The following is an 11,892-nucleotide window of genomic DNA, read 5'->3' on the forward strand; positions in this document are numbered from 1 at the left end:
TCTCGCACCAATAAACACACGTGAACGCATTAGAAAACACACTGCTTTATCAAACAGCAAATGCATGAAGCACAGCGTGTGTTTTCTCCCGGGGGAGGAGGCGACCAGGCAACACATTGACCACGGGTTAGCGGCGGGACGCCATCACTGGCGTCCCGCCCCCCGCCGAGAGCCGAGCTACTCATCGTGCGTGTGTGTGTGTGTGTGTGTGTGTGTGTATGAAACAAACGCGGTGCCCGTCATCGGGAGCCAAGTGTCCATTCTGATGTGATTTATCTCCAAAGCTCAACTCTGCTCCTTGCAGCCAGGACAAACCGAGAGGGAGGGAGGGAAAGAAAGGGAGGGAGAGAGAGAGAGAGAGAGAGAGAGAGAGAGAGAGAGAGAGAGATTAACACACTGCTCACATCACGAAGATGACTGGGGACCTCTCAAAGTGGAGCAACACCACCAGAGCGATCCAAAGTAGGGCTGACCCCTTTACACCCAGTATCTCCCCTAGCTGATTTATTTATTAAGTCATCCAAAAGAAGACAACAACAACATAACCGCAGTGGACACTAACTACACAACTAGAGAAAACAAACAAGATGCAACCCCTTGAAAAAAATAAAATAAAAAAGAGTGCCCGTATTTGAAAGTCCTGAATCGAGACCTTCACATGCCAGTACCATGGGCTCACCGGGATAGGAACTAATTATTCCAGCTCTTATTATATCAACACACGCAAAATGAAAAGTATTACGTTGTAAATATCACTATTTTGAAAACCAGGGCGTGTTTGTGTTTGGTGGACAGCTGACATGAATGTGGGACAAACAAACAGACGTCTGGTCACCGTGGACATGAGAGGCCCGAGACGATGCGTCTACAAGGGGCACTTTGGGCAACAGGATGACGTTCAGCGGGTGTAATGTTCTCAATGCGCAGCATCTCTGTTTTGCTTGATAAGGAAATTTAGTAAATGCGAGTCGACTTCTACTATTCAAAAAGGTACCCGACCAGTGAGGTGGCGTTGAAGTCAACGTTCATGAGGTGAGATGATGGATGAAGTAGTGGAGCTCCCCCGCGCCCTTCTCCTCCGTCCAGGAGGACGCGGTGCGGTGATGGATGCGTGCCCCAGTGGTAGACGGCATTACGGGGGCCGTGACACGGACGGCTGTGATGTCCCTTTATCGGCTGCGGCTAAGTGTTCATTTTCTCCCCCCGCGCCATCCTGGCCGTAGAGTACCTCAGCGGTAATCGCTGCGTAATAGATAAGCTCTGTGTCTATCGCACCTCGTCATGACGACATGAACAGTCGGCTGCGCTTCTCCAATGTCCCCCAACCCCCCCCCCCCCGGTTGTGTATGTGTTTTTTATGCATGTGCTTGGGGATAATTTGTTTTTATCATAGCTCCATTCTATGCTTGCAGGACAGATTGCGAGTAATATTTTCGAATTGATTCCTTTTCAGACGTTATCATCTCCTCTTGTATTCTCTCTTTGTAGCCCCCCCCCCACCACAACTCCTCTCAGGGAGCAATTTTCCACAGTCGCAACACAAGGCTTGGTGAGTCATATGCAGTACTATTGTAATGATGCTAGCCCATTCATTGGGGCCGGCAGGATGCATTAGAATGCCATGCGAGCGTGTGTTCTGCAGGTGGGTAGAGCTCAGTTCAAGACAGATCAGGTGTGGTTATCTTGACCTGGACCTCTATGTATGCTTTGTCTGCTCTGCCCTCATCCTCCTTCCCTTCGCTCGGGTAGAGAGAGGCACAAAGAGGGAGAGAGCAAACAGAAAGCGGAGCATGTATAGAAAAGCGTACACAACCTTCAACAATGACAAACATGGAGATTTAGCCCTCACTATCGCCCCGGTCCACCAGCATCATCTCCAACATCACCGCTTCCTCTTCCTCCGCGGCCCCCCCCCCGAGCTGGCGGGTTCCCACTGGAGGCCGGGCAGTTTGTCGGGCCATGAGATGCGAGACCCTCTCGGGGGCCGAAGGCAGCAGCTGTCCACGGGCCTCCTTCTCCAGACTACACTGGCAGCGGAACGTCCTGCCAGGGTCTGATGTGGAGCTCCGTCGTCCCGCTTCTTTCTGTGTGTGGTCGTGTTTTTACCAAAGAGCAAAAGCAACATTTTCCCGACAACAAGTCACTTGATGACAGACTCGAGATGGCGCAAAACTGCCCATAAATATTGACTGTTCTGATGAGGCTTTGTGTACCTGGAATGGTTTTTAGACTAACTACACAACACTCAACTATCCAAACACAATCTGTACAGCCATTTAAATGTTCCCATTCTCAGCATGATTGCATTTTATTTTTGGTCAGGAATTACATGTAACAAGGGTTCCATTGCAGGCGACATGAATGAGGCATTTCTCTTTTTCCACTCATCACGAAATGATATAAAACACACATTAAGAGACTTAATTCAGCCAGTAAAGAATCAAAAGGTTTTGTCGCATCTGATCCTTGCCATCATGCTATAAACCTTTAATCTATGAAAAACATTTTGTTTACATTTTCATATTAACTTGATCTTTCCAAAACTCCAGATCCCAGACGAGACAGGAGGAGGCGTTTTATTGAATTTATCCGATCTGCTTCTCTGATTTCCATATTTTTTCTTTCCAACATAAAAGCTTCAACCAATTGCCAACGTTATTTGCAGTTATGCGAAAGCCCACCATCTGGCATTCACAACCAAGTCTACCAAAGCAAGACTCTTGTGACAGCTGGAGGCTAGTTTGTAAAATTAAACAGAGAAATGTACTTGGTTTTTCTCAAAATCCTGTCATTTTTCACTGTGAGTACCTTGTCCTATTTAAAAAAACATTCATTTAGCAATAAGTATGAGAAAAGACGTAGATGAGACATTGGAAAATGGATGAAAGGAGAGCAAATACTTCACTATGAAATTAGCCTGAAGCATTGTAGAAGAAAAAAAAAGCCAGGTGATGTAAAAACAAACTAGCAGACTGGGGGAATAATCACATAAATCATTCCGCTGTTCGACTGTGCGTAACAAAAGATGAGCACTACCAGACCGAAAAGAGGGAGCCAACAGATCATTTAACTGTGGTGAGTTTAACCGTGTTTCCACACAGCCTTCTGCTCAAGGAGTTCCTGATAGACTAACATCCTTCCGTCAACATTTATTGCACTTAGGATGCAGGTATTAATTAGCTGACCTGGTCCAATGATCAAGGAGCTCCGTATCTTTGCGGGTATTTTAAGCCGTGCTGACACGGTGGCTCTGAGGACGGCGATGTCGGTCTGAACAGATGTTCACGCCGCCCGATGGTTGAGTCATGATGACTTTGGTGATCACCTGACCTTCACCGTATAGCGATGTAACCCCAGTCGGACTTAAGCATAGAGCCGCATGCTAGTGAGTTAATCCATGAACGGGGGGGGGGGCTCAGTACTGTTTTAATATATACATTGTTTTTATAGCACTACAATTAAAGTCAAGCTGTAGTTTCCTGTAATGTTTTAAAAGGTCTGTTCAAAAAGTCAACGCTTCTTCTATTAGACATTTGTTTGAATTTGTCGTAAGAACATAGGAATTATTTGTTTAGCGAGGTCACAGAGGTCATTGCACATAGTAATCCAAACAAGAAAGGAACGGCGGATGGAGGAGATTAATCGAACATTATCCAAGGTTCTAAATAACCAATTCTCCTGTTGGTGGCACAACAAAAAACAACTAAACATGAAAATAAAATCTGACCACATTTAACACATGTTTTTGCTTCATGTATAAATTGGGACACAGAAACCTGCATGGTGACCTTATTGTGGCAGGTAGTTGCCATGTGCATACCCCAATTGATGAAAACTGATGTAATTTTGTAATTTAATTATCAAAAATGATAATATAATATACCCCTTCTCGATATCCAAAAATTTGAAAAAAATATACTGTATATAAAAATTTTCAATCAATGAAAACTAAATATGGACCCTTTGTATTTTTTGTTCACAGTGAAATGAAATTCACATTGAACCGACCCCAATTGATCAACAAAACAGCGTCATGGCATGATTGCACTACGATCTGTTTTAATGTGTTATTGATGCTTTAGTAGGACGTGATTGTGAGTTCTAATTTGGCTCTTGATTTAAAGAAGAAGCCAACCCTCAAACATGTTCCAAAGCCAGTTGCATGTGTGACACCAAAGCAACACAGCACGTCTTACCAGCTGTTTCCTCTCTGCCCGAAGAAGTGTGATCTGCCTCTGCATTTAAACCTGAGACACATCTGCTGCTCTCCTCCCGGGCGAGAAACGAGACAGACGCGGAATGTGAAGAAGCTCCGAGACGCTTTCAACACATTTGTTTTTCAAACGTCTGAAAATGAAAAATGTCCACTGCCTTATTATGCTCTCATTTGTGTTCCTCACATGTTGACTTACTTTAAACTTTACTTACAACTTGATCCTGTCCTATACCTATTTACTCGTCTGCTGTTTTTCTTGCAGCAACAACCAGAGAAACACAAACCAGTATAATATGGAAGTGCTGTGGTTATCTTAAAAACATTCCTTTTCTGTCAGATCGATAATCAGCAGTGTAAATGTTTTACATTAGTATTGTGCTTAAGTACATATTTGGGAGTTTCACTTAAGTTTCTGTATTCTCCAACAAAAACGTTTTTTTAATCCGTAACATTTGGATTCAAATGAAAAACACATGATCCATTGTTTTTTCATCTTTTAAAAGGCGCTTCTCAACCGGTGGAGACGTGGGATCACTTACCGTAATCAATCCAAACTTGGCCTCCAGCTGGTTGGTGGTGAAGTGAGGTGGTGCGACCGCGGCGTCGCTAATCGCCTTTTAATATAAGTTATTTGCCTCCCCGCCAGACTCCCTCATTCATATGCTTGCCTGCTCCACTTCCCCCCCATCAGCATACCAGCCCACTTCTATTGTTCCTTTGTCGCTTTATCATTTTTGCTGTTTGGAGTTTTCATTCCCTGCTACCTGCCTGCCTCCTGGTAACTCAGCCTGAAAGCTTTTAACAATAAATCACTGCATTCATCCTGCTGCCTCATCTGTTTCTCCTGCGTCTGGCTCCTTCCCTGCTGCCTGCCCTCCCCGCCAAGACAGCCACACACAAAGAGGTAATTCCTCTGCAATATGAACAACTTCACTTAATATACTTGATGTACGATTGGGTTATAATACCTGTATACTTTGTGTAAGTAATAGTTTTAACGCTGCAGAATTTGCACTTTAAGGAGCACTTACGAGGCATCCTCAAATCACTAATTTTCATTATCTAAATCCAAATAGAGATGAGGTGGATTTACAATGGATGAAAAATCTGTGACCCGGGAACTAGCTTTGACTTCTATATATCCAGCATGGACCGGTGGATCCATCAGGAGGAGAAGCGAACACCAGCAACAGGCCTTTGTCAGCAGAGAGCAGCAGCAGCAGCAGCTGTCAAGAGAACCTGAATATGTTCTGGTTTTCTCTTCCTTTGTGCCTTGAAAATAATACCATCGCCTTATCAATAATTTCCAACATAATACTCCCTTTCTTGGAGGCTCAGGTGTAGTCGAGCTGTCAGTCAAACACAGAGCGCACACGTTGTTTGTAATTGAATTTTGGCAGCGTAGCACTTCTTTTTTTTTCTGCTGTTTGCTTTCATTATTATTGCTGGATCCTCTATAAATAGAAGAGTAGTAGTGGGATGATGCAGTTATTTTATGTGCCCATCTTTGTCTTTATATAGTTTTAATTAAATCAACAAAAATTGTGTAAAATATATAGATACAAAATATAAAACAATATACGTAAGAAATATTATTATGCTATGTTCTCCATATATAAGTCATTATGAAATGCATTTAAAAAGTGCCATTATACATTTAGGTTTACAGTCATGAGACCCTGAACCCGAACAGGGACGACAGGTGCTTGTACAAAGCAGGACCTACAGGTCCATAATGATGTCTTCTTCTACATTACTCTAAAATATATGACATCTTCACACAGTTCAATTAAATTCCCCTCTCCTTAAGACTAATACCCAGCCTGGGGTGGAATTGTTCACCGCACCAATAAATCATTTTTAAAAGTAATGGGTTGTCAAAAATGGGGCACGGGGCTGTTGAAAGGGGAGAAAAACAAATTAAATAAAATGGATTGTTGCTTAACCTTAAGCAAACCATGTTAGAATCCATTAAAACACTGGATGAATCTGTGCCATTTTTTTGAGTTAAAGAATCCTTTGATCTCAGGGAACAATTTTCCGAGCAATAGATATAGCAATAATGTGATTGCTTCTATCATCGCGTTTCAACAGATTACATATCTAATCGGTTTTTGAATAGAGAATATAATTTACAGATTACAGGCCAGTGGTGCCTCCTGCTCGTTCAAACTGGGCTCTTTGACAGTTGAGATGATCACAGACGCGCCGACAAAAAGACGTGCATGTGTGTGTGTGTGTGTGTGTGTGTGTGTGGGTGTGTGGAGAGAGAACCAACAACTACCTGGTTTAATCTGTGGTTTCCTTCAATGGCGTGAACATAAATGCATAAATGTGGGCACAAGCAGGAGGCGTGGAGACACACTCGGCCGTACTTCTCATACAGATTTCACCGAGAACAGAAATGCAAAGCTATGCAGAATATATGAGACACGATTGCAAAGGAAGTGGGATATACAGCATAATGATATTAAAAGGACTGCGTTGCTGTGAGATCCCTCGGGTGTTTAGCTAGTTGTTTTCTGGGGGGAGATAAGAGGATTTCGTCAGGTTGAGATGCCGGCTAATGCTATTGTTCCTACTGGGAGCATTAAACAGCGTAGAAGCTTTTCACACATCTTTTCTGTTTTGCAGCGCTGTTACTGCAGATATCGCTTCAATGCAAAAGGCGGAAAAACATTTTTGAATATTGCAGCGTCGGACGTTATGTGCAGGATTTCTCTTTTTTTTCCCTTGAATATAACCAAATACATTTGACGCATTTCTGAAAGAAGTTTGATAGTTTCAATGCCGTTAGAAAATACAAATTAGTTTGAATCATGAAAGGATTCTGGTCCTCTCCCCACCTCCTCGTCCGCCTCTTCTTCTAATACGCTCACTTATACACTCACACATGTACTTTAAGTGACCTGTAGGTTGAGGCTGGGTTTTGTTCAAAGAGAGCATGTAATTAAGGGAGAGGGGTGGTTCATGTTACACTTCATTCCTTCCCCCTCAGCTGACTTCAGCTTCTCTGATTCCTCTCCTCTCCGTTTACCAGATGTTGGACCTGCCGTCACTTCTTCTCTACCTCCGCACTTATTAATCCTCCCAGCCAATACCGCTCCCACGGATGGAACTTGTCATTTTATGCGAGCTGAATCACGGTGTCATCTGTGCCGCATACTAAACAAACAAGACTCGTATGCCCCCCCACCCACCCACCCCCTCCTCTCCCCACTACTAAAAAAAAAAAAAGACATGAAAAACGATCCGCCTCTATTTCAAATGGCACATTACTGAAAAGCACGGCTGATATAATCTAATACCGAGTCAATCCTTATACCTGAACCACAGTTGCACTCTCATGTGATGGAGCCGGAGCAGCAGTCACACTTTGCTGCAGAAATGATTTGCATTCAATCTCACAAAGAAGCGTAGGTGTTATTACCTGTCACGATTACAACCCAGCCGCAGTCTGCCAGCAGCCAACAGGGTGTTTGCAGAGAATGCCAAACTACTGTTGGGCCAGCCGGGCAAATCTGTAACGTTCCCCTTCTGAACCCCCCCCCCACTGGGCTCTTCAGTCCTAAAACACTCAAACCAGGTGAGCTTCACCTGCTAATCAGACCTGTTTTACACTGTCAAGGGTGCTTATTAAATCTTTATTTAAAAAAACTACTTAGGAAATGAAGGAGTCAGAGGTGAGGAAGAAGAGAAAGAGGAGGGTCAAGGTGAAAGGTCATGTTTTTATAACTCTTTCATTTCCTGCTGCTCAGCCGTGTCTTCTGTTCCGCTGTATTCCGTCACGTCACGTGTGTGTGTGTGTGTGTGTGTGTGTGTGTGTGTGTGTGTGTGTGTGTGTGCGTGTGTGTGTGTGTGTGTGTGTGTGTGTGTGTGTGTGTGTGTGTGTGTGTGTGTGTGTGTGTGTGTAATAACCAAATAACCGAATGACCGTTGTGAGAGTAAAGCGATCAGAAAAAACGCTCCAGCTGAAGTGCGCGAACACGCGAACGCATTTCAGCGCAGCGAGCGGAACTATGCGCACAAACTGCGTGTATTACCGATGCCGAGATAACAAAACCCGCCAAGGGCGTGTTTTACTTCTGAGGAATATATCCAGATATATAGATATATAAAGAGAGAGAGAGAGAGGGAGTGGGGAAGTTGCTGGGAGCGCAAACAGATAAGCGAGGCTGCGTAACTGGGAATACAGAATTAAGGGGAAGCGCTCAGAGAGAGAGAGAGATGGAAGTCTTACACCCGTTTATTCCCACTAACAAACACTATTTAAAACATTTAGCAACTTCGATCCAAGTTACAGCCAACACAGATTCCCGTAGTTAAAATACGGCGCAAGCAAACCGCAGTTTCTTACTGCGTCTGATTCCGATTGGAAACTAAATGTGTCGGTGACTGTACATGCAAAGGTTATTGCAGGAACCTTGTTTGTTCCCCACTTGAGTGATTTCAGGCAAACTGTCGGTCTAAGAGGAGTGTTTATCTCCAAACGCAGAACCTTCATTTTTTTTTTTAATATTTAAAGAGTATTTAAAGTTTCTTTCTCTTTCTCAGGATAGTAATTAACTCACCTTCCGTAGGATCCACTGGCAAAGGAGAAGTATGGTCCAACCGAGAACCTGCATGTCGCCTTCCTTATAGAAGACCACCCCCGAAAAACTACACGTCTCCCCGGCTGGACATAAAAAAGAAGGAAGCGCCGCAGAATCCAATCAATCCCGACCGGCAGGCGACGGGGGGGGGGGAGCAACTCTTCAGGATCACAAAAGTTGTGTGTTTGTTGGGTCAGTGTCACGGTGGTCTCCGTGGCAGAACTTTGCGCGGTGCCTTCAGTTGGTCAGGTCTGCCTCGTGTGGCGCATCCATGGTGGTTGCCTCCGCTCACGATGAACGCTGCTGGAAGTTTGCGCGCAGACAAAGTCAGGTTGGAGGGAGGAGGCACAGAGGGGGGATTCGCTGGACACCGCCAACGCTTCTGGAGGCTGTTGGGACACTGACTGGTTGGGTTAGAGAGATGGTATCTGTCTAATGCGCGCGCGCGCTCGCGCGCTCTCCCCACCCTGTCCAAGCTGCGCGCGTCATGGCGCACATCAGCTCCTTCGCAAAACACACCGACCACAGCTGCATGTATGATATGTTGTCCTGTCAATGTTTATATGAGTCGACCATTCCAAGACTCGTACAAGTTAGTTTAGTGCGTCTAAAAAGAGTGAGATGTGTGAGAAAAAGACTTTCAGATGCTCACTCTCACTGAGAAAACTTCGTATTATTAATTAACAAGACAATCATTCACAATGAAAATAATGGTTGTTATATTTTAACAAGCTCTCATTTAAAATGCCTAATTCTTCTTATACTATTGTTAATTATTACTGTATTATTCAAATTACTATTGTATATTTATTAGTTAACCAGGCCTGTGTCTTTGTAACTGACTGCATTAATATGCATGGGGAAAACCAACTAAACAGACAGATAGATGGATCGACAAACAGATGGATAAATGCAGCACAGGTTCTTGAACTCGAGTGAGGATAAGATACCAGCTTTGAGAAGTCTTTACCGCAACGACAAACAAACAAAGTTGTTACTTTTTGTTCTGACTCATACTATAAGAGCAAATGGAAAACAATTGTTGTCTCATGCAAAACACAAACCTTAATAATTGCTTCATTTATGAGACCGTGTCATGCAGCAGCGGCTATCCAGACTATAAATTCCCAGAAAAACTATTTTGAAATATTAATGTAGCACGGGTATATTGGGGCAGCGCGACCCTCCGTCTCTCCCTGATGGCCAGTCCAGTGGCCGCCCGCCTGATTGTGAACTTTTAAAATGAACCTTTAGAGAAACCGACGTGGGATGCGCAGTGTTTGCCCGCCTGAGTTTATCTGTGTGGAGATCAGCGTGTCTGTCAGGTGGATTGTTGAGTGTCCGCCTGTGTATAGCGTTATATATAATCAATCAGTCATACCTATCTGAACGAGTGACGGGCGGACGTCTCTTCTGTATAAGCATAATGTCTGTCTCGACTTTCTGTCTGCTTATGATGATGTGTGTCCCTTCTGGATAACTGTCTGGCTGAATGACAGACTGACCAACAAACTGTTTGTCCCACCCCTCCCAATGCCCCTTTATCTTCCTGTCTGTCTTATTGGCTTTTCATCCGTTTCAATGCCGCCCTTTTATTTACCGCATGTACACAATTTGTATTCAGGACACCAAAATACATTTGGTATTCTTAACTACTTTTACCGACTGTCACAACAGAATCTGGCCACAAACCCAACAGACTGCACATAAAATACCAACGTTGGAACTCTCTTCAAATAACAGTGATTAGCTCACCTGTGAGATTTCCTCATCCTTGTCTGACATGTTTTTGGGGGGAGGGGGAGGGGGGGCTGGTGGCCAAAATTTACATCAGGTTGATGGGCGGGTTTGGTGAGAGCGTATCGCAGATGGAGAGTGAGTGTCAGTGTAAGAATGAGTTACTTTGTGGTTACGTGTCTGTTATCGCTCTTTGAAAATACAGGCCTTTTACAGTGCGTCTGTCTCCCTCTCATCCGCGTGAGAGTGACACAGCACTGCCTCCCTGCGAGGCAGCGAGTCATTGCATGCAGAGGAAAACGTGTGAAAACCGGGTTTCAACAGTGTGGTAAATGAAACTACAATCTACCCCAAACTTTAGTGATTAAAAACCACACAACCGCATGCAGCTCTTTTTTTTCAAAGTCGTTCATCTGAATTCTCATCACCCAGACCGGCCTCCTGCATCCAGAACTTCCGTCTGAGGCCACAATTTCAACACTTTTGAAAACACGGGCGATTCAGCAGCCTTTTCCATGTGGAAAAAGATCACGCTGGCAAACGCAAAGCACCAATGCTTTGTGACAATTCACGTACACCGACAATTCACCGCGTCCCTCAAGGAGCAGAGGTGAGTTACTCTTCTTTGTTTGTGCCGATCTTCCAGCTGCTGTAAATCAGTCTGTTACACCCATTGCTTCATCTTCAGTAGACCATGAAACGTTGTCTATCAAACACAGCAGGTCTCAAGGAATGCGACCATTTCCCATTTTCATCACCGCCCTCCATTCAATCTAGCGTCCATGATTTGTCCGGCCACAGCACACTCTGTCCTCCTGTTTCCCTTAATTTTTTTTTTGACCCCCCCCCCCGAACCAGTCGGAGAGAGGCGTTTGCTAGTGTGAGTGCAATTTCTGATCCACATTGGAAGTGGCAGGTGAATTTTGCCCAGCTGCTCCCCTTCTCTGTTCCACTTAGCAGCGACGCTCCTGTCCCGAGTCACTCGGTCGCCGCATGTTTATAGTAAATGAAAGAACATGCTCGGAGCACAAGCTTCTACGTTCACACAAACATCACCCTCACGCCATTATTCCGCTTCTTCCTTCCCCAAATGTCAGGAGGATGTTTTTTAATCGTTTCCAAAACTGCACGGTTAAAGCCTGCTGTGTGCAGCATCTTCATATTTACAAACTGATGAGAAGTCGTGTGCATCAGCGAGGACAATAAAATGCGGTAAAGAATAAGTGCAGAGGTCTTAACCGGCCACACGGCATATTCTCAAAAACGCCCTTTGATGGATTGGGAAAAAAAAACAGTTTGCAGGTGGAAGTGGCAAAGATGGATAAGTGAGGAGGAGAGCAAGGTGGG

General features: G+C 44.4%; 1 protein-coding gene across 1 annotated transcript in view; it reads right to left on the reverse strand.

The window, feature by feature from the left end:
• The window catches only part of nxph4 (neurexophilin 4), a 31,634-nt gene extending 22,420 nt beyond the window's left edge, over nt 1–9,214 (reverse strand). The window contains exon 1 of the mRNA XM_040204892.2: nt 8,788–9,214. Within this exon, the coding sequence (XP_040060826.1) occupies nt 8,788–8,841 (54 nt within the window). The 5' untranslated portion in view covers nt 8,842–9,214. The remainder of the gene's footprint in view (nt 1–8,787) is intronic.
• Nucleotides 9,215–11,892: the final 2,678 nt, after the last annotated feature.

The sequence above is a fragment of the Gasterosteus aculeatus genome, chromosome 17 (assembly GCF_964276395.1).
Source record: "Gasterosteus aculeatus chromosome 17, fGasAcu3.hap1.1, whole genome shotgun sequence".
Classification (NCBI taxonomy): Eukaryota; Metazoa; Chordata; class Actinopteri; order Perciformes; family Gasterosteidae; genus Gasterosteus; species Gasterosteus aculeatus.